The 23807-nt window shown below is 41.7% G+C and overlaps 1 protein-coding gene across 1 annotated transcript in view; it reads right to left on the bottom strand.

The window, feature by feature from the left end:
* The window catches only part of COLEC12 (collectin subfamily member 12), a 196468-nt gene extending 188389 nt beyond the window's left edge, over positions 1-8079 (bottom strand). The window contains exon 1 of the mRNA XM_059039964.2: positions 7888-8079. Within this exon, the coding sequence (XP_058895947.1) occupies positions 7888-7894 (7 nt within the window). The 5' untranslated portion in view covers positions 7895-8079. The remainder of the gene's footprint in view (positions 1-7887) is intronic.
* Between the last annotated feature and the right edge of the window lie 15728 nt (positions 8080-23807).

A 23807-nucleotide genomic window follows, 5' to 3' on the forward strand; every position in this document is an offset into this window, starting at 1 on the left:
GGCCCTGATGCACCATTTGCCTCTAATTACTATTAGAGCAATGTAACCTGAAACATGAAATATAATTTGAGATAACGAAATCAGCTTGAATCTCCCCTCCAAAGGAAAATACCCCTGTCCTCAGCCATCTCCTCCTGTGTCCTACAGCAGCATTTATCTGAACCTCAAATAAGGTACTTTTCACCTTCTACCTTGAATGCCAATTGTTTATGCCTAAGTCTTACCCTGCCCGTCAGACTGCAAGCTCCTTGAGGACAGAGGCTATGTACATACTAAATGTCTGACTATATTTCAATAACATTCTAAATGAAGAATATTTAACTGTATTTAATATAAAGAATATTTGAATATATTTAAATAATAATAAAGAATAAGTGAAAGCTAGTTAGGACTTGGTGGCCTAATTTTAAATAATGAATAAAATAGAAACATGACAGCTTAATAGTAAATTAACATTACCAATGAAATAGACATGATGTCATATGGTTAAAAACACATACATACACGTACATCTGTCCTAAGACTTATTTACAGATAAATTTGTTTCATGTTTTGACTCTTTGATGTCATATCCTTACTGAACAAAACTGGACACTGGCTTTGAGATACAAATCTTTAAAAACATTATGTCACCATCAGTAGGTACCTGAACAATAGTGCTCCAGGAAAACTAGTGCTCCTAGGTAAATTAAAGGTATTTACATATATTTTCTAATTTCCTAGCATGATCATAACAAATGAGAAAATGGTACCATTTTCACTATAGTTACAAACTTCACTGTAAATATGGTCCATGCATTTTCAGTAGGGCTGACTTCTGACTACATGACAATAACACGAGTGATGGCAGCTGGAGATGGACCAATAGTAAAACTGTTTCCCATAAAGAGCACAGTTTTCTCCCATCCCCCAGGTCTTTGTACCACACATTTGTAATTTGAAAATTACTTTCATTTCAAAACCGAACTTTTTTCTTCGTGGTAGAAACTGTATCACTTGATTAACTTAACATAAGATGGTTCATAATTGGCAATTACGCTCTGCCTGGAGGAAGCAGCAGGTTATAACTAAACAGTATTCTAACACCTAAAATGTCTTGAGTTCTCCTTAGGTGCCAGACACCATTCTAAACAACTGATCTATACTAACCTACTTAATCCTCAAAACAAACCAACAAAACAAAAATAAAACAAATAAAACCCCAAAAAAGGCAGCCAGTAGCTCCCCCATTTGACAGATGAGGACACTGGGGGCCCCAGTAGGTTAAGCAGTTTGCATGTGGTCACCAGGCCCTCTGATTTCAGAGCCCACACTCTTCACCACACTAAAATTGTCAAGTTCAGGGCTTCCCTGGTGGCGCAGTGGTTGAGAATCCGCCTGCCGATGCAGGGGTCACGGGTTCGTGCCCTGGTCCGGGAAGATCCCACATGCCGCGGAGCAACTAAGCCCGTGAGCCATGGCCGCTAGGCCTGCGCGTCCGGAGCCTGTGCTCCGCAACGGGAGAGGCCACAGCAGTGAGAGGCCCGCATACCACAAAAAAATAAAAAAAATAAATAAATAAAATAAAATTGTCAAGTTCAACTCCTGGGAACACTACATATAATTACATTTTATGAAATGGTTACATTTTAAAGTATATATTAACTATAAACCTGGATTATTTTGCCTTTGAATAATAAAATGTTATATATATGTATATATATATATACACATATATATATGTATATATATATATACACATCAGCTAGTTTCCAAACATTTCTATGTCACAAGGAAGTGACTTACGCCCAAAGAAGTGCATCTATTTCCACAAACCAATGACAAGATAGTTTTTTCACACAGAAATGTCAAATGTCCAACCTCTTAGGCAAGTGCATAATGACTTCACATGATACAAGGTTATAATCTCAAGTGACTCAGGAAGTATAAAGGAGTCATTTAATATATCCAAGTCCAATAAATAAATAAATGTTTAAATCTCCTCGCATTCTGAAAAACATATTTCCTTCATATTTTTTAAGAGTATTGATTGACTATTTGTGATAAATTCAGGGGTTAAGAAAGCTCCTAGGATCTCTTTGGAATTTTAAATTTTATTACTAATTTCTCCTTTCACTGCTACATAATTACGAAGGTCCCTTAAGCAATCAGCAGGGCCTGTTCAAGGTCTATAGTGGTTTGGGCCCTTCAAACATCATTCACTTAAAAGGAAATCAAATCACTGCTTGATTGAAAAGTTACCCCCGCAAGCTTCGGATTGTTGGTGCAGTTAGAAACTGTGTTATCAACAGTGAACAATAAAATACTTTCTATGAAGAATGTCAGTATCTCCCTATCCTATGTTTAAGATGTTTATTTACTACTACTACTGTCTTTTAATTATTATTATTACTGATCACCTACTGGTGGTTACAGTCTGTTCTTGAAAAGCAATTCTGACAATGTTTCATTGTCTCACAGCAAACCTGTCAGCAAAACAATGGCTGTTTCCAGAGTCCATAGCTTTAGGGGGCCATTCACACTCATTCAATCAATCACAAGAAAACCTCCTGGCAGATAAATTCTACAAAAGGCAGCAATCCTGGAATCCGCCTTATCTCTGCAGGAGCTCCAGCCTAGAGAGGCTCCTCCAGTGACTGGCTGAAGAGCACAGCAATTTCTTCAGACCTTTGATGCCAGGTTATTAAAGTCTAAGCCCAGACCGTAGGACCTTTTCTACCTTGCCCACTCAGTATCTATGGATTGTGGTACACAGTAAATACTTAACAAAGCTGGGTTGATTGAATGAGACATTAGGGTGTGGCTAGGAGGGAGCCAAAATTAGAGGTGTTACATGTGGATTCTGGAGTCAGAGTGTCTGAATTTGCATACTAATTTCCCCACTGACTAGTTTAGTGCCCTTAGACAAGTAACTCAGCCTCTCAGAGTCTAAGATTTCTTAACTGTAAAATGAAGAAAAAAATAATGCCTGGCATGGCAGGTGCTCAATAAATGTTAGCTATTACTAAAGGGAAAAATAGTAAGTAGGGATATTAAATGGCTCATCAGTCATGCCTAAGTTGTTTGCAGTACTAACCACGGTACAGATCAACTTGTCCCTGGCTTTTATCTTCCAACTCACAACACTGTTCCCTGCCTCCAGGCCACAGTCAGGAATTCCAGAAGCTGAGAGAGCCTGTGCCTTCGGAATGGCATAGGAGCAGAGGATGGCAAGGCAGGACCAGCCTGGTAGAGCCAACCCCACAGTGCGGGTAGACTTTTTTCACAGATGATCACTTTGATGACCTAGAACACTGTCCCCTGGCCCCCCAACTGCCTGATTCTTTTCACTCTGATTTGCCCCCAAAAGCAGGAAGACCGTCCTCTGCCCACTCTGGGCTCCTCTCTTAGCACCTGACCTCTTTTTCCCATCATGCAGAGACATGTGGACCAAACTGTCCCCCTGAGAGATCACTCACGTGCTGGGTTTACCCAAGGCAAAACAGACTTTTTCTATCACAAAATTTAAATGTCTATTTTCCCATTTGAAAACTAATACTTCAAAGGCCATTTAACTTACTTTGGCAGCAGCTACATCAACAGTTTTGAAATAATGTTTTAATAAGAATAAGCATTAATTCAGAAAATTAGACACCTAGTTATGCTATAGCTTTAAAGCTATCATACTCCAGCTTTTCCCATCCACACCATTATTGCTGGATAAGCCGCATGGTGATGGGGGGGGGAGTGGTAAAAGGGATGGGAACAATCTTGGAAAATTACATAGGAGACCACAGGGAAGATCTATACTTAGCAATAATTAAACCTCAGACTAAGAATGTCAAGCATCTTCAAACTAACAGTCAAAAGTGTAATTGGATTGCAAATTTGTCTTCCAGAGGAAGGGCAGCCCCAATTCCCAATCAGTGAAAGGAAAAAGGTCTCACTTTGTTCCCATGTCCCTGCAGAAAACATGATTCTTTCAGTGTTAAATGCAGTCAGCCCTTACACGCATGCCTGCTTATCCCAGTTAAGGACAAGAAATCTTAGACACTGGGAAAGCAAAGAGACCATGGGTCTCGGAAAACAACAGGCAGTAGAAGTATACTGCTTACTAGTGCATTTTAAAAGTATTATTGCCAGACAGCATTTCAGAAATGTTTACATACAAAAGCACAAAAATAAGCAGCTGGACACTATGTTTTGATGGCAGCAACCTCCTCCCTGTGTTAAATTAGAACTGTGGTCCTGTGGTTGTTTCTGGCCGTCTCTTAGGTAACAAGTGCTGCTGCATTAAAACTCACCAATACTCCCAGCTTCCAGGACTAGAAGTGTGACTTCTTAATGACATACCTAACTCTAGAGGAGTCAGATTCCTTCATAAAGAATGTGAATATTTATTAAAAACCATGAAATTTATGGTGCAGTACAGCTAATTGAAAATGTAATTAGAAATAAATTAAAACCAGCTTCATGTTTTAATCAGTTTGGAACACTTCAAGTATTGCAGCAACAAGGCAAGTAATTTTCTTCTGGAAAATATATCATGATGTCATTATTTTGGTACTTGTGACTCCAGAGATGGAGGAAATAGAACAGAGACAGATATTTGCTGAACGCTACAGATAGGTGGTGCTGTGGCTCACGGCAGACCTGGAATTAGACTACAAAGGCCTGGGTTTTTACAAAGGCTATATCCCAGGTTTGAACATCAGAATTAGAAAGTCAAATAGGCACCCTGAAAAGGTATCTGTCTCGCATAGTAGCTGAATTTCTGCTTTCGCAGATAAACTTCTGTAACTTCTAAGATGTCCACTAATTTTCTATTTGGCTAAAGAATGTTTTAGGTTAATACCTTAATTTTAAGCATTTACAAGGCTTGTCACTGACTTCTATTATTTAGGGAAATCAAATGCTAATGAAATGTTGGTTTAAACACAATGAGTTAATAGCTATACGACATAATCACAAACACAAGGAAGACTCTGCATTGGTTACCTATGGCAAATCATCAAAATAATTCTACTTGGTAAAGGCAGCTTTCTTTTATGGCTAAAAGCATACTCTGCTTGGCTTCAAAAGTCTTGTGTCCAATTTCTTGGTTCCACCCCTTCCTGGCTACTGCACCAACTTCGAGTTACTTGGCTACTTAATTGCCTGCGATTCACTTTTCTTCTAGTCCAGAGATGATTGGATCTGGTCTCCTAGGTCTCTCCAAGCCTCACAGGGAAACTGGCAAAGCTAGTCTTTAGATGCCTACCATCCTCCTGTGGCTGGTTTCTATTTCTTCTAGCCTTCTTCTCCACATCTATAATGTAGGGGTTAAAATACCTACCTCACAGGGTTGTTGAGAGGGTTCACTGATGGAGGGCTTATAGAGAGTGGAGCACAGGGGCTGGCACTTAGTAGGTACTAAAGAAGGATTACTGCTCCCCCCCTTCCGCATCTCACAAACCAGACAAATAAATGCAAATTACATGGCAATAGTTGGTAAGCAAACCTCTCACAGAATATTTTGTTTTAAAAGAGGTCTTCACGAAGTGAGAGAGTGGCAGGGACATATACACACTACCAAATGTAAATTAGATAGCTAGTGGGAAGCTGCCGCATAGCACAGGGAGATCACCTCTGTGCTTTGTGACGACCTAGAGGGGTGGGATAGAGAGGGTGGGAGGGAGGGTGACGCAAGAGGGAAGAGATATGGAAACATATGTATATGTATAACTGATTCACTTTGTTGTAAAGGAGAAACTAACACACTATTGTAAAACAGTTATACTCAAATAAAGATGTTAAAAAAAAAAAAAAAAAAGAGGTCGTCAAAGTGACTAGTCTACCCAGAGATTCAGTCCCTCAGCTCCCCTCTCCCATTGGGGCAGAAGGTAAGAGGGGCCTTTGAAGCAGTGCCCAGACCACAGAGAGTAAGCAATGAGCCTTCTCCAGGGGGTCTGCAAACTGGTCTAGAATGCAGTGTAAATCTTACACACACACACACACACACACACACACACACACACACACACACACACACACAAATATGGGGCTTCCCTGGTGGCGCAGTGGTTGAGAGTCCGCCTGCCAACGCAGGGGACACGGGTTCGTGCCCTGGTTCGGGAAGATCCCACATGCCGCGGAGCGGCTGGGCCTGTGAACCATGGCCGCTGAGCCTGCGTGTCCGGAGCCTGTGCTCCGCAACGGGAGAGACCACAACAGTGAGAGGCCCGCGTACCGAAAAAAAAAAAAAAAATATATATATATATATATATATATATATGTTTAGAACTTGTAGGTGTGTCTTCCTCTGCAGATTTGAATTAACACTGGAAAAATACCCAAACTGTAGTAACAGTCATTGACCCAGTCAAAAGCATAACAAGATTTTCAGAGTTTCGGAACACACATGGGAGCTGATGAAATGAGTACCTGGCTTATCTTTCCGAGAGTTCAAAACCTTCTGGCCTCAGTGACCAGCAATGAGAAGATTAACTGGCTAAAATGATGGCAACTGAGCCTCAGAGTGAAGTTTAGCCGCGTGAACTCTTTCCTTTCTGGCAGGATCCTTCAATCAGTGCTAAGGAAAATGCTCCTTTCCTAGAATGTAACTGAGAGACGAGAAACCGAGATGGAGAGAGAAGGAACACGCACCACTGCCTTTTGAAATTCTCTAGCCAGAGAGTAGTATCCTGTCTTTTGTTTCTCTGGGCCTGGGGCGGGCCCCATTCCACCTGGTGTTCTGTCCCCTCCCTACCCTGGGTCTCCAAAGGAGGACACAGAACTCCCTTGGAAGGCGAGCTAACTGGCATTACCGCTCCGTAGTGTTCAGCGTGAACTCCGTGTCAGAGAAACCTAGAGCCAAAAGTTACTTTCCAAGTCTGTGGGGCTCCCGGGGCGCCCGCCTAGGTCAGCAACGCTTGCAAGTCAAAGCGGTCGCATCGCGTGGTCTCGGGCGACTGGAAATTCGGTCCCTGCGGTCAGATGACACTTCGCACCCAGCCCCCCCACTCGAGCCCGGCCCGCGCGGGGACAGAAATGTGTCATCCTAACGCAAAACCGGGTCTCCAGTCTTGTGTAAACACCACGCCGGCCCATCTCCAAACGGCTCCCTTGGATGCCTCCGCTGTAATTATTTATCTCACACATAAATCTGGATTCTGCTGACAAATCTTCGGGTTTCTACTAAACACAAGGCTGCCCTGAGAAGCCCTTCTCCTCGCGATTCCGTTTAAAGGTACGACAACATCTGACACTTCCCTAAACCGGCCTGCAGAGGATACCGCCCGGGGGACTGTGTCACCCCTGAACACACGTGGGCACAACTCCGCAGGCGGGCACATGGAAGGGACGCGGAACCCAGGACAGTTATTTTCCAGTCAGTGGTTCTGATGGAGAAAGATGCCAAACGCACTTCCCAAGCCAGCTGAACTCCGCGGGCACCTAATCATTGCCAGATGTGGGGAGGGCGCACCGAGAACATCCCCGAGTCCCAGAGAAAATCCCCGACCAGCAGCCCTTCGACATCTCGGACGGCGAAACGGCAACAGCGGGGAGGGAGAGGACGCTGGGGAGAGGGGGTTGTGCTCCAGAGCGGAGAACCGACTGGGGGGCGGGGGGGGAATGATGATGCCTCCACTCTCCTGGGCATACTTTTTCAATTAAAAAGTTGGGAACTGGAATCCGTCAACAATAATTTGGGGCTTCAAACTACTTTGTAGAGACAGGATGGGGAGGGTAATACACGCTTCAAAACCCCAACCTCTAGGTCTCCGGCGGTACGCGACTCCGGAGACGGGGGACGCCCCCAGGGTGTGCGCACGAACCAAGCACCGGGTGTCCCCCGGGGCTCCGCGCAGAGAAAGTCCGCGCCGGATGCACCTCGCCCCCTCACGCGCTCCCCGAAGCCCGCCCTACCTTTCATGGTGGCCGAGGAGACGCACAGCCTGCCGGGGAGCTCCGCGCCGCTGAGGAAGTTCGCGCTGAGCAGCGGGTCAGCGAGCGCCCATGGCAGCTGCGCCGCGCGTCGGCCGTCTGCGCTCCAGCCCTCCCTCCCCGCTTGGTGCTCTGTACCGCTGGGCCGCCGCGCGCGCCGCTCACCCCGGGCGGGAGGCGCCGCTCCCGCCAGCGCCCCTCCCCCTGGCCCGGCAGCCGGGACGCGCGAGCCGCCGCGCCCACGCCCCCCTCGCGCCCTCCCGCGCCCGCCCCGCCCGCCCAAAGGCCGGCGCCCGCCAGGGCCCCGCGGCTCCCTCGCCGCGCTGTCGCTCGCCCGCGCTCCCCTGGTTCTCTCTTTTTCCCATTGAACCAGAAGCGGGACGAAGTCGGAGGAAAGCGGTTCCCGAGGGTGGTCAAGTGCTCACCCTCGGGGTGCACGGAACGTGCGGCCTCTGGGCTTGTTTCTAGACCCCTGACTACCTAGAGTGTGAGGTGAGAGGGCTGGGAGCAGCAGCGTCACGGGGACGGCGGAGTTAGCTCGTCCCTTCCCCAAAGGGCTCTGGGCACGGAGGGTTAGAGGATCAAACGGGGCGAGCACTTCCTCGAGGCTCCAAGTTTCCAAGTGCGCTTGTTGATGCCCTGAAGGGACACAAAGGACAGTGCTCACTGCCACCCGGGGAGAGCTGTCTCTAAATTCTAAGTCACCATTGGATGATCTCCCTGCAGAACCCGGAGCAGGATTACAACTCTTGGACCTTCAAGAAGAGAGAGACAGAGACTAAAAAATCCACCACACTCCCCTGTGTTGGAAAAGTCCCTCTTCTACCCACTGCCCCTGAAATGATCAGGTTGACTCCAGTTTTACCAGAAAAAGAGGCTGGGCTGTCGAGCACATTCATAATGAGTTCCTTTCATTGTGGCCCATCCTGTTGCCCCACAGTGTTTATCTTTCCTTTTAGAAACCCTCCTAAGCAGACCCATTGCTTTATTGCTTTACTGAAGAAACTAAGTGGTGAGGGGAGCTGGTGGGGGGCGGGGCGGGGGTGGGGGGCGCTGCGGAGGAACTTTCTTCCACAATGGTGAAATGACAGATTACTTGCGCTCTTGTTAGCATACCAAAAGCAATACAATTCTGGCACGGGCAGAGGGTGCAGCTTTTCCGATTTCCTATCCTGAGGACTTGGTAACACAGTGTAACCAGCCCATTGATTCATTCTAAACAGAGATCTCTTTGCTCTAGTAAAAGTCGGTGCCCAGAAATGAATACATTCTAAAATATTTCAGACTCTCCATTCCAGAAGCTTTCTATTTAGAACGTTAGGGGGAAACTTGTACATGACTGGCAAAGAAAAAGACAAAAACTGGCAATTTTTTTTTTTTTTCACTTTAGGGCTTGATCAAACTATAGGGTCCCTGAAGATTACTCTGAGATTTGCTCCAGCTCTCACCAAGGTACCTGCCTTGTTTTGCATGTCAAATAAGAGTCCCTGAAGAGGCCAGAATATGGATTCTCAGCCCAGAGCTTACTAACTAATGTTGGGATGGAATAAGCCCATCAGTTTATTTGCATAATAGTTTCTCCAATTGAAAAATGGAGAGAATTTTGGCCCCAATATTTGAATTGAAGAAAATCATTTAAAATACCTAAATTATAGCTGTGACACCAAAAACAGTCAACAAAAGAAAAAAGTAATAAATTGGATTTCATCAAAATTCAAAGCTTTTGTGCATCAAAGACACTATCAACAGAGTGAAAAGGCAACCCACAGAGCAGGAGAAAATGTTTGTAAGCCGTATATTTGATAAGGGGTTGACATCCAGAATCTGTAAAGAACTCCTACAACTCAACAACAAGAAAACAAATAACCCAATTTAAAAACTGGGCAAAGAACTCAAATAGATATTTCTTCAAAGGTGATATACAAATGGCCAATTAGCATATGGAAAGATGCTCAACATCACTAATCATTAGGGAAATGCAAATCAAAACTACAATGGGAGGGACTTCCCTGGAGGCCCAGTGGTTAAGACTCCATGCTTCCACTGCAGGGGGAGTAGGTTCGATCCCTGGTTGGGTAACTAAGATCCCGCATGCCACGCAGCATGGCCAAAACAAAACAAAAAAATAACTACAATGAGATACCACTTCATACTCACTAGGATGACTAACATAAAAAATAAAAACTTTTCAAAAAACAGAAAATAACAAGTTTTGACAAAGATGTGGAGAAATGAGAACACTTGTGCATTGGTATTTGGAATGTAAACTGATGCAGCCACTATGGAAAACAGCGTAGTGGTTTCTCAAAAAATTAGACATAGAATTACCATATGATCCAGCAATACTGCTTCTGGATAGATGCCCAAAAGGGTCAAAAGCAGGGACTCAAATAGATATATTTGTACACCCATGTTCATTGCAGCTCTATTTACGATAGCCAGGACATGGAAGCAACCTAAGTGTCCATCAACAGATGAATGGATAAGGAAGATGTGGCACATATATACAATGGAATATTACTCAGCCATAAAAAGAAATGAAACTGAGTTATTTGTAATGAGGTGGATAGACCTGGAATCTGTCATACAGAGTGAAGTAAGTCAGAAGGATAAAAACAAATACCGTATGCTAACACATATATATGGAATCTAAAAAAAAAAAAAAAAAAAAAAGTCATGAAGAGATTAGTGGTAGGATGGGAATAAAACACAGACCTACTAGAGCATGGACTTGAGGATATGGGGAGGGGGAAGGGTAAGCTGTGATGATGTGAGAGAGTGGCAGGGACATATACATACTGCCAAATGTAAATTAGATAGCTAGTGGGAAGATACAGCATAGCACAGGGAGTGCACCTCTGTACTTAGTGACCACCTAGAGGGGTGGGATAGGGAGGGTGGGAGGGAGGGTGACAAAAGAGGGAAGAGTTATGGGAACATATGTATATGTATAACTGATTCACTTTGTTGTAAAAGAGAAACTAACACACTATTGTAAAACAGTTATACTCAAATAAAGATGTTAAAAAAAAAAAAAACTGTGGAAGTTGGAAATTCAGACATATTTTGGATGTGTGTGTATATATATATATTATATGTCCAAAATATGTCTGAATTTCCAACTTTCACAGTGACCAGCTATAAACATATATACATTTGTATACATATATTGGTAGCTGATCACTGATTTGTATATGTATTATATATTATTTATATATGTATATATTTTTACTTATGTATATTTGTATGATATATCTGTAGCTGATCACCGATTTGTATATATGTGTATATATATATTTGTGCATATATATATATATATATATATATATATATTTGTAGCTGATCACTTTTTAAAATATTGGCCTAGCTCAGAGGTACACCTTTGTCCATATATTCATGCTGGTGTTCCCATTACCTAGTAAGTATCCAGTAAATGACTAAATGAGTGAATATGCAGATACAAGTTAAACAGAGAAGCTGTTTCATCTGTCCATCAATTCTCACCTACCATTAAAATGAGCCTCTTCTTTATGGTAATAACAGTAACTATTGCTGATGTTTACTGAGTGCTTTCTATGTTCTAGACCCTATGCTTAGCCCTTGACACACAGTATCTTATCTATCAGATTCAGAAACATGTGGGACTTTAGGGAAACCACTTAACTTTGAGTATCAATTTCCTCATCTAAGAAATGAGGACAGTGCTATCCATCTTGCAATATTTGGGGGAGGGATTAGAGGTAATGTTTTAAAATCCCTCATACAGGGCTTCCCTGGTGGCGCAGTGGTTGAGAATCCGCCTGCCGATGCAGGGGACGCGGGTTCGTGCCCCGGTCTGGGAAGATCCCACATGCTGCGGAGTGGCTGGGCCCGTGAGCCATGGCCGCTGAGCCTGAGTCCGGAGCCTGTGCTCTGCAATGGGAGAGGCCACAACAGTGAGAGGCCCGCGTACCACAAAAAAAAAAAGTAAAATAAAATAAAATCCCTCATACACTACCTGTCACTTAGGAGAAGCTCAGTAAATTGTGGTCATTTTTCTCATAATTAATTAATTTTCTATCTTCTGTTTTGCTTTTCAAGGTAAAACAGAGGACCAAATTGAACAAAGGTAAAATAATTTCATTAAATTATTTTATATGAAATAACAATTTGGCTGGTTAAGGAAGAGCCTAGTAAAATTTATTTAAAATCTTAATGATGAATAACTTTAAAGAGACAGTTTTATTTTTAAGAGCAAACAAGTACAAAAATAGTAGAGATCCCAAAGAGAACTACCCTAAGAGATAGAATAAAATGTTTACAATTCACATGTACATTGTTACTAAGTGTGGTGTGCACAAGATATTTGAACACAATTTGTTCTCTAAAGTAATTTAAACATTAACTTTATTAATTTTGTTTATACTATAATTTGATTAATAATGGTGAAAAGGTAAACTTCTGCTAAGCTTTTGTCAAAATTGTTACAAATTCCAAATAAGTATATCAAGATTGGTGAGGTTTCACAGTATGGTGTTATTCCTATGTGCTATTGTCTGTTGATACTATATTCTTTCAAGATTGGCAGAATTTTATTTTACTCTTTACTTCTTATAAATAACTAGCTATTTTCACTGCAGTTTTTGACTCCTATAAATAACTTACACTACATTTTTTATTAAAGGTCAAGATCCAGTCATTATTTCTACTTTATTTATATTTTTCATTGAGACAATACATTATATTTGAACTTAAATATTTCTCTACCTTGAATGTGCTTTCTTAGAACTTAAGAATAGTGCATATCAATGTTCTAAAATATTTACTTAAAAATAAAAAGCATCAGATGTGCAAATAATTTATTAAATAAAATATTTTCATAGTTTTTTTTTCTGTTTGTTTGTTTTTGCAGAATTTGAAAGATGTTCTTTGTGGCTTGCTCCCATGGTGCAGTGAATTCTCACATCGTCCATTAAGTTGATCTGCTTTCTAGATTTTAAAAGTTGTGGATTTCTATTCCACACAATTAAAATGTTTAGTATTCCTTGTAATGGAAGCTAAAGCCCAGAAGGGTTCCACTACTTTTCTTAAGCCCAAGACAGTCAAGAATAAGGTTCCACTAAGATTCTTATTGAATGTGTTCAAAACAAGCACATCTCAAATTGAATATGATTTTTCCAATAATTGCAGTTTAGCTGAATGAAAAACTTGAGACTGAAAAGAAAGAATTGGAATTTTATAACTAAACCTATAATGCTGCAGAAATATAGGAATGCAGATAACTGTAAGGTCATTCTTACAACTTATTTAATATCTCCTATGAAGAAAATATGGCTAATGAAATCTTTGTAAAATATTAGAATCCTATCCTTCCTCCACTTGCAACATAAGGACATTAATGTAAGAAAATCCAATTAAAGAAAACACTGACCTTACCAAGGGACTCATCAGTGTAATAGATAATTTTCTTTTCCACGGTTTTCTGTCCTATTTTTCATATCTAAAATATACCGGTTTTTCACTAATTATTACTCAATGAGAAAAATTTTGAACTGTGAATAATGCTATTTCTGATAATTTATTGATTAAGTGCTCATGTATTACATTAGTAAAAATATAATTTTGTATTAGAAAAAAAATTAGAATCCTAGATTCTAATGTGCTGTAAGGAAAATGCCCACAGGTCCGAATCTGTGGTCATAGCTGGCTCTGCTGGGGCCTGACAAGTCTCTCCATGTCCTTGTATGTGCTCTGGGCAGCTCACTCCCCATTTTCCTAGCAATTACTCCTGACTTTCTTCTCAAGGACTCTGCTTGACGCCTACCCTCTTACTCTGAGCAGATGACCTCATCACCTCCTCTGCAAAAAATCAGAGGTTATCTGACAGGAATCCCCTGGAGTTCCTGCACTCTTTCCTCCGCTTGGCCTGCTATGACTTATCTCTCTCGGCACCTGGACTCACCACTTCCCCTCGTCATCACTGGAAGAGACATCTTATCTGTCCTCCAGGGCTCCTTCCGCCTGAAACCTCGCCTCTCCCATCCCCATCTATTATTATTGCCTCTCTCTCTTCTTGTAGTTTCTTCTTTTACTTCCTACACTCTTCTTCCCATTAGAGACAAACTCTTGAAGTCGTCTACACTTGAAGTGTCCACTTCTAGAAGCTGTTCCCTCTACAGACCATGGCCACACCTGTGCTGCCACATGGTGGCGCCGGCCCTGCTATAACCAAGGTCATTGGAGCCATTCAGACTGCCAAATCCAGCGGGCATTTAGCTCCATCCTTGGTTCCTTTAATTTCTCTCCTATTGACAATCAACTTCTTTTTTAAAAAAATTAATTTATTTATTTTTATTTATTTATTTGTGGCTGAGTTAAATCTGTTGCTGTGCACTGGCTTTCTCTAGTTGTGGGGAGCAGGAGCTACTCTTCGTCATGGTGTGCGGACTTCTCATTGCAGTGGCTTCTCTTGTTGCAGAGCATGGGCTCTAGGTATGCGGGCTTCAGTAGTTGTGGCACGCAGGCTCAGTACCTGTGGCTCGTGGGCTCTAGAGCACAGGCTCAGTAGTTGTGGTGCATGGGCTTAGTTGCTCCGTGGCATGTGAGATCCTTCCGGGCCAGGGCTCGAACCCATGTCCCCTGCATTGGCAGGCGGATTCTTAACCACCGCGCCACCAGGGAAGTCTCAACACTCAACTTCTTGAACCTCCCTCCTCCCTCTGATAAGTGTCATCACGTCTCTGATTCTCCTACTAATTCCATCACTCTGTACTCTTGGTCTTCACTGCGGCTCCTCTTTTTCTGCCTTGCTTCAAAATAATGACACTCCTAAGGATCCTGCCATCAGTTTTGCCTCTAGTAACTGAATAATTTTCCATTTCTGATGATCTCTGTTTCCTGACTGGACTTGTCTGAGCTCCAACTACCCAAAAATGCTTACCATTCAAATGTATACATACTTACTATATCTCAAAACGTTTCCCTTTCATGTAGAGTTTTAAATTTACCAGCATAAAGTTCAAAGTAGTTGCTTTTGCTTTAAAAAAAAATCTCATCTCTCTATTTATATCTCTTCTTGTTCCTGACATTATTTAAACCTTCTATCTGCTAGAGATGTGCCTATTTTAAAGAAACAGCGTTTTTAAAAAAAATTTTATTGAAGTAGTTGATTTCCAATGTTGTGTTAATTTCTGATGTACAGGAAAGTGATTCAGTTGTAAACATATTTTTTTTCATATTCAAAGAAACAGCTTTGATGTTGTTCATCTATATATATCTTTGTTTTGTTTTATTTCTCTATTTTATTTCTGCTCTTACCTTTATTATTTTTTATTATTTCCTCTCTAGTTTTACTCTATTGTTTTTCTAGTTTTTGTTTTTGTTTTAGTTGAATGCTAACTCATCTGCAATTTTCTAACTTTTTTTTAATTGATGGAGTTAAGGATTGTGGTAAATAGTTGTTATTCTTTTGGGGTGTTTAGCACCTGAGTCCCCCTACTATGTTCAGTTAATTCCCCACCACATGAGTATTGAAGGGAGGCAATGGTTCTTCCCAACATAGAAGCAGAAAAGCCAAATATTTGCTGTCTCCACTTATCAAGGTATAGAGTTATAAATTACCACTTACTATCTCTCAGCAATTTAGCTTCTGACATATATTGCTGCTGAAGAGAAGTTTGATATCAGTCTAACTGCTATTTCTTCATGTTTGACCTATATTTTCTGACAGCATTTTAGGATTTTCTCTTTCTCTTTGAGGTTCTGTGGTTCCAACTACAATGTATTTAGGTATTGACTTATTTTTACTTATCTTGCTTGATACTAGCAGTGCACTTTCAATGTAAGCACTCATGTCTTGCTTCTCTCTGGAAAATTCTCAGCCATTTTCCTCTTTGAATACTGCTTCCTCACAAATTCCATCAGTTCTCTTCTTTTGCAATTTCTACTCATTGCACATTGAAGGCTTACTCTCTATCTGCATCTCTCAGGGCTTTTTCATATTGTTCATGTTTTTGTCTCCCTGCATTGGACTCTGGGTGAATTCCTCATGCCTATCTTTGGTTTCCTTTGTCCATCTAGAGTTCACCTTTTCCAATGAATTTTACAAATTTTAATGAATACATTGTTCAGTGTCATGATTTCTAATTTTCTTTTTCATATTTACCTATTTTGTTTTATTTCTCTTGTTCTGATTTATAATATCTCATTCTATTCTTATGGCTGTGATTCCTTCATTTACTTTTATGAGCATGCTAAGTTACTTAAAGATTTTTTAAAAGATTATCCTGTACATTTAATTTCATCTGGAATGAATGCTTGTTCTGGAAGGTGATCTTGTTTGTTGTCTGTGTAGATTCTTCTCTTCCCTGGGACAAAACTGTATGTTCACACCTTTACTCTGTCCTGGTGATGGGTGGAGTTTACCTCCCCACTTCTTGATTTTGGGCTTGTCCATATGACTTGCTTTGACCTTATCTGAAGTGACTTGAAATATTCCTATGCTCTTGGGCCTCCCCTCCTGCTCTCTGATGATCTGTTGTGAGAGAAACATGAACCAGGTAACTGCTGTCTCTCCTACCCGAGTCCCTGAATAGGAACTGTGAAGCCAACCACATGCCCTAGATAGCATTTGGTCCCAGAAGGAAGAGACATATGGACCAGACCTGAAACCAACCTGGAGCCTGGAGGCTGGTTCCTGGAACCTAGAGTCCAGCCAAGCCCAGCCCAGCAGCAGCTGCCAACAGCCCCATGTACTTGAGAATAAATGGCTATGTTTTAAACTACTGAGTTTTGTTAGACAGCATTGATGTGGTAATAGCTGACTAACACCTCATGATTTATTGCATTCGTTTTCTTCACCTGTTTTGAGAGTTTTGGTTTGCAGGCTTGTTTTGAATGGGAGGGTTTCTGTTTATTTTCCTCTTTCTCCTTCTCTGTACTTATCATTACCTGTTTAGTAAACTTCAGAAGCCTCCATGCAGCCCCTCTGGGCCCTATGTCCAGAGCCAAGCCAGATATTGATTCTTCAGGTCCTGTTCTAGGGTAGTATTGGAAATAGTCCTCTCTGGTCCTTGACCCAGAGGGTGGCTTGGCCCAGGGACTGGTTGTAAGCTGTGTTTGCATCTTCTGTTTCTCTGGATATGAAGCCCACATAAGGCAGAGGCTCCAGCCTCTGATTTCTGGGAGAGAGCCTGGCTCACTTTTTCTACCTCGCCCAGTGTTCTTTTCATTCTTGTTATCCTATAGGTCACAAATTCCACCTCCACCTGCTTCTACACCTTTAGCCCAGCAGGCCCAGGAGTTCAGTTCTGCTTCTCATTTTATACTTGTCTTCCAAATTTGGTTCAATGTCATATTTACCTTGCTTTTGAGATAACAGTCTCTTTTGAAGTGTTTCTAGTATACTTTTCCCATCACTGCTGTGTGTTTGGAGTGGGGAAGGGGTGCTTCAGGACAAGAACTCACTGCTATCTTAACCAGAATTCTCCTGGACATTTCTACTTGCGTGTTCATCAAGCACTGACACTTCATACACTCAAAATAAAACTGAAATTCCACCATCCCTTTCCCGTAAAACCACTACTTTCTGTATTCCCAACTCTGGTTAACGTTACCATCATCCATCCATTTGCTCAAGTCAGAATCCTCATTCTTTCTTTTTTCTCACCTTCCATGTGTATCTGCTTCTAGTCTGATTACCAGCTCCTTCCCATGCCACTGCTGGATCCCATCTGTAAAGTCAACTCCCTAAAATGCACATCTTAATCTATTACTCCATAGCCTAAATGTTCTCTTAGCTCAAGGATAAAGTCCAAACTCCACAGCACAGAGGGAAGCAGAGGCATGATTCCCTCTCAGCCTCAGCTCCAGTTACTAATCTATTAACAGTTCCCTGACTCTGTCAACCTGTTTCTGGCTCTAGGACTCTTTTCATACCCTTTGCTCTAACTGAAATTCAGTTTCCTAGACCATCAGCCCAATCCATCACATCCTCTACTCCTCATTACTCCCCTCCCCAGGCTCATCTGGCAAAATCTTTAAGACTCAAGGACATATCCAACCCCCAGAGTGACTGATCCCTCCTTCATGACCTCAAGGAATCTGGTATTATACCTCTGCTATAGAACCTACCATACTAACTGGCATGTGTTTGATTACATTTATTTTCCCAACTAGGCTACAATCTCCTTGAGAGCAGATATCATTTTATTTTTGAATATCTAACACCAAATCTGATATATAGTATGCACCCATTGGTAGGGGTTCCTCTACCCTTCGAAGAGTCTTTCCGATAGTTGAATAATCAGATCAACATGAGACAGATTAACAGGAGCAAAACGAATTAAATTTTGTACCTACAGGAACCCTCCCATACATGAGAGGTTCAAAAACAGAAAGGTGAAATGAAGCATATATGCCACCCTGAGCTAAGGAGTAGGGCTTCCAAGGAGAGAAAGGTAATTCATAAAATGATAAGAAGAGTAGGTGTTGAATAATAAGGTGCTTGACCTGCCATACAGGTGGGTCACTCAGACAAAATTTATCTCTGGTAATGATTCTCATTCTGGGAAAGACCCCCAATTTAAATTGTTCTGGGTAGTTTAGGGAGGGGCAGAAGTTTCTCCTGAGTCCACACAGTCTCCATTGCCTTTAGCTCAAAATAACCCACATGTGAAAGTGGCACATTTGGGAGAGGGTCGTACTGAACCCATTCAGTCCCACCTTTGAAGTTTCCCCAAGAAGTTTCACAGACCAGAAGTTGAACTGGTAGGTGGCTCCATCTCACTGAATCAGTCTCTTAGCTCTGAGAAAACGTCAGTTCAGTTAAACAGTTGTGTTCATTTTAGGAGGTGGAGATGTAAGGCTCCCAAAGCTAGGAATAATAATTAATGATTGGAGCAGACTATAATCCCAGTTTCTAAATTTTGAAGGCAGCCAGTTGAGAAAATTTCTAGATGTCTGGCTCAAAGCATCTTCACATGGAGAAAGGGCAAGCAGTGACAATCTGATAGATTTTCCTGGTTTGCAGTTTGAATGTCTCTGGTGATCTTCCTGAGTGTCCACACAGGAACAGGCACTAAGACTATCCAGACATAAGCTGTTGTAGTGATTCCTCTGAAGTTTATATCAAGGTGTCCAACTTTTAGCTTGCATCGCTTTGGGAAAAGGGCAGTTTTACTTCTCAACGATTCCAAGTCAAAGGAGTGGGAGAAGAATTGGAAATGTTAGTTTGGAGAGTTGTAGCCAAATATTGGAGGAAACTAGAAGGATTCAGAATCCAGTCCAGTTTACAGATAGAAAAAAAAACCTTAAAAGACAATGGACAGCACTAGAATCTAATATTCGCAAAGGTGTATTACTGAAACATAAATTTTCTCCCTAAAATCAACCCCAGTTTTACCAAAGATTGTTAAGACTAATTTGTTTGCAAAATAAGTCTAGTGTAATAAACTTGGCCTCATTATTTACATAAGTACAGCAAGAATAATGATTGATCATATAAAATCTTATAATCAACTTTTCTGGGACTTTGAATAAGAAATTTCAGATTGGACTTTTTAATGCCTTTTGAGGCCAACTAGCCAAGTCAAGTCTTTGTGATCAGACTTTGCCTACAATACTTATAGCTTTTGGTGAATTCCTCTTGGGAAACTATATAAGTAGACCTACCATAAAACAATCATTGCTAAAAAGTTCATTGCTAAAACAAAAACCCTTATTTACATTAACTTATTTGTTCTTAACAATCATGTTTAGATTACCTACAAAAGCTTCACTTGACATTAGACAACATCAGTCATATCCTGTTATTTTTCTGCCTGACAAATTTTGTAATAAAGATAACAGGAGCATATCTGACTTGGTAAACCTACATAGAAGTATGCTTATTATTGCTAGCTCTAAAGACATGTCTGTATTAATTAAACCAACAACCTCAAACTAGCTTTTATGTACTGAAAATTATCCTAGATCACATGAACTTGAAAAACATTTGTGTTAGTTCCTTACATTTTCTGAGAATTTAATTTATATGTAAGTGTTTCTTTAAGCCAATTAAATAGAGCTCTGTACAAATTAATTTTGGCAATACTATACAGAGGTAGAAAAATATCGTTATCTATAATGTACCTATATAGACATACATTAAGCATTTAGACACGAACAGAGATTGTGTGGCTTTCATTTAAAAATGTTTGGTCATGAATCAACTACAACCATATAAAACTCACTAGCTAGCTACAAATAACTATTTGGAATAAGTTTATCTGCTTAGATGGCTAAGCTGTTTTTACTAACATTTGTGGAGAAGGCACTTAAGAGGTGTATTTGTCCTTGAATAGATTTTGGGAAAGGGTGTTTCTGTAGCAGTCTCTATTTTTAAAAGGCCTCTTTTTCTTTCTTTCTTCTTTTTTTTCAGTCTTAGGAATTGTGGATGGTCAAGATAAGAGTTCCTGGAGAGTTACAAGCCTTCTGAGATAAATAGGGATTGGTGAAAAGGAATGGGTGGAATTTGAACCACTTCTAGAGCTGAATTTCCAGTTTTGCAAAGATTTGACAAATAAAGATAGTTGTTCTCAATTCCTCAAAGAATTTGGGTTGTAACTTACATGACATCATAGGTTGACCCGCTCATCCACTCAATTTGTTCTTTCCTTCTGGGTATACACTTTTATTTTAATTTAGGGGAGAAGGCCTAAAACTTTTTTTTCGATCAGTCAGCTTCCTTTATTTATTCACTAATCTCAGGAGGTAATCCATTTACAAAACTTTGAGGATCCTCCCTGGTTTTAAGAAATCCTTTAACTACGGCCCTTAGTTTCAGCCTTTGATGAAAGAGTGATCTCCTGTGGCCTCAGGTGGTCTTCTTTTAAAAGGTAACCGTTTGAGGCTTCCCTGGTGGGCAGTGGTTGAGAGTCCGCCTGCCGATGCAGGGGACACGGGTTCGTGCCCCGGTCCAGGAAGATCCCACAGGCTGTGGAGCGGCTGGGCCCGTGAGCCATGGCCGCTGAGCCTGTGCGTCCGGAGCCTGTGCTCCGCAATGGGAGAGGCCACAACGGTGAGAGGCCCGCGTACCACCAAAAATAAAAATTAAAAAATAAAAGGTAACTATTTAATGGTCTCCTCCAAGTGGAAAGGCAATTCAGATAGAGAATTGGTAAACCGTGAGTACTCTGGAAAAGCCAGACATTGGGGAACAGGAGGAATCACATCAGTCTCAGCGCCCTCCCGTTAAGGTATCACCCACGTCTTCAACTTTTCATTAGCCTTTTACAACAGGTCTTTCAATGAAGCTATTTTGGAATTTTGAAGACTCTAGGAGTCTCTTGCATACCAATTAAAATATGTATCCCAGGCCTTCCCTGGTGGCGCAGTGGTTGAGAATCTGCCTGCCAATGCAGGGGACACGGGTTCGAGACCTGGTTTGGGAGGATCCCACACGCCGCGGAGCAACTAAGCCACAGCTACTGAGCCTGCGCGTCTGGAACCTGTGCTCTGCAACGAGAGAGGCAGCGATAGTGAGGCCTGCGTACCGCGATGAAGAGTGGCCCCTGCTTGCCACAACTAGAGAAAGCCCTCGCACAGAAACGAAGACCCAACACAGCAAAAATTTTAAAAATTAAAAACAAAATATGTATCCCACTCCGTTCATTTGATTTGGAAGCCCTGGCTGATAAGTACACTTTTAAAATGATCTTAGCGAATTGGAACGTTCCGTATGTGGCCATTGTGATTCCCCTGAGGGCTGGCTGCAGTTCAGTAGGGACCTGGCCACAAATGCAGTTCAACCCACATTTCTGTCCAGCCATGTTTTGCAGCCCCCAATCTGAAAGTAACCAAGCCAAGTTCTCAGGACACAAAACAAGCTTAGTTAACATTTTGCCATTTTTTGTAGAGGTTTATAGCTTCTGGAACCTGCAGTTCGTAGACATAAAATAAGGAGGTGTGCTAAAAGGTGGCACACTTAACTCTTTGGATTTTAAGAAGGGGGAATTTATGCTGGATATAGAGATTTTGTTGTTGTTGTTCTTAGTCTAATTTCCATTTTTTCATTTTGTTAAGGGAGTCCCTAAGGTTAGCTGTTATACTTCTTTGTATCCACTTTTTAATTTGATATTCCCATAGGTATTGAACCAATAAAATAGTTGTTTGAGGGTGAAAGTTCTCTAAAATTTTTTTCAAATACAGTTTTTCCAATTCAAAGGATCCATCGTGTGGCCATTGACAAGTAGGATTTTCATTAGTATGTGTAACTAGATTGAAATAAAAAGTTGTTGCGAAGGGAAGAAAGGATGGGTACTGGGCAGGCAATCCACTGAGGTTTACTACAAGTGCTACCATAAGAAAATATAGAATGTTTTGTGAGCAAATCGTGCTTTGGGAGGGAGGATGGTATCCTACTTGGGAGCAAGGGCTCTGAACTCACATTGCCTGGGTTTCAGTGCCAGTTCTGCTAACTTACTTTCCTGCCCTGTACTAAGCTTTGTCAAGTACAAAATACAGATTATAATAGTAACTTACACTCTCAAGTTCGTTTGAGGATTAAGTGTGATAATGCATGTAAAGAGGCTAAGACAGTGCATGGCACGCTTAGCAGTTCCTATTTTTGTATTAAAGACCCTAAGCCAGCCTAGAGGAGTCAGGGAAGGCCTCCAGGAGGAAGCGGCATTCACACTAACTCCTAAAGGACAAGGAAGAGTCATCTCAGGAAAAAGGAGGACTATGTTTTTGTTTTTGTTTTTATTTATTTATTTTTGGCTGCATTGGGTCTTCTCTGCTGCGTGCGGGCTTTCTCTAGTTGCGGCGAGTGGGGGCTACTCTTCGTTGCGGTGCGCAGGCTTCTCATTGCGGTGGCTTCTCTTGTTGCAGAGCACAGGCTCTAGGCACACGGGCTTCAGTAGTTGTGGCACATGGGCTCAGTAGTTGTGGCTTGCGGGCTCTAGAGCACAGGCTCAGTAGTTGTGGCGCACAGGTTTAGTTGCTCTGCGGCATGTGGGATCTTCCCAGACCAGGGATCGAACCCGTGTCCCCTGGATTGGCAGTTGGATTCTTAACCACTGTGCCACCAGGGAAGCCTGGAGGACTGGTTTTTAAGAGAAAATAGACTGGCCCCTCATTTTTGGCCCTGAATGGATAGTACTGCTTCAGAAGGAAGTGTTTCTTGTGTCTCATTTTCTAAGTGCAATGTGTAATGATTTTACCAGAAATATAATTTCTAGAATGACCAGAGAGAACTAGCTTTAGAGGAAGGGAGAAATTTGAAAATGGAGCTCAATGAAAGGACATTTGGAAATAAAAATTAGTTTGTGCAAATTATTTTGGGATTTGACTTTTTTTAAAAAGTATATGTAAATGAAAATGCTCTTTAGATTTTGAGGGGATTCATCAAGGTATGTTTGGTAGATTTATAGTAAAGGGAGGTTAGAAAAGACAGAGTGGGGTGGTGGAGCTCACAGTTAATTCTTTACAGGCCATTGAAGCTAATGAGAATTTGGAGCAAAACGCACACCAGACCCAGCTTGGGGAATCTATAATTTAGTAATCGTGTGTCAGCGAAGTGCTGAGCAGCTACAAAGAGAATCCATGGTAGGAAAATGAGGCACCTTCCAGGGAAAAAGCAAACCCTAACCCACTGGTAACGTAGGCCAGTGAGGACAAACTGGCCTTCACCAACCCCATTCCTTGCCATACTCAGATCCAACCCAAACCGTGTCCGTAGTTACCACCAGCAAGCTATGAGGGCAGCCAGAGTTCATTCAGTAAACCTTCACTCAGTGCTTCCCCGGGCAAGGTGCTCTGCTTTGTATGGAGATTTTAAAGATGTATCAAACACACACCCTTCTAGGCTCTTACCTTCTGGAAATGTGATTTATTCACATAGTGTCAGTGAGCCAACACTCTGCTGATTGCTTTGAGAGCGTGGT

This window comes from Kogia breviceps, chromosome 15, assembly GCF_026419965.1.
Source record: "Kogia breviceps isolate mKogBre1 chromosome 15, mKogBre1 haplotype 1, whole genome shotgun sequence".
NCBI classification, from domain to species: domain Eukaryota; kingdom Metazoa; phylum Chordata; class Mammalia; order Artiodactyla; family Physeteridae; genus Kogia; species Kogia breviceps.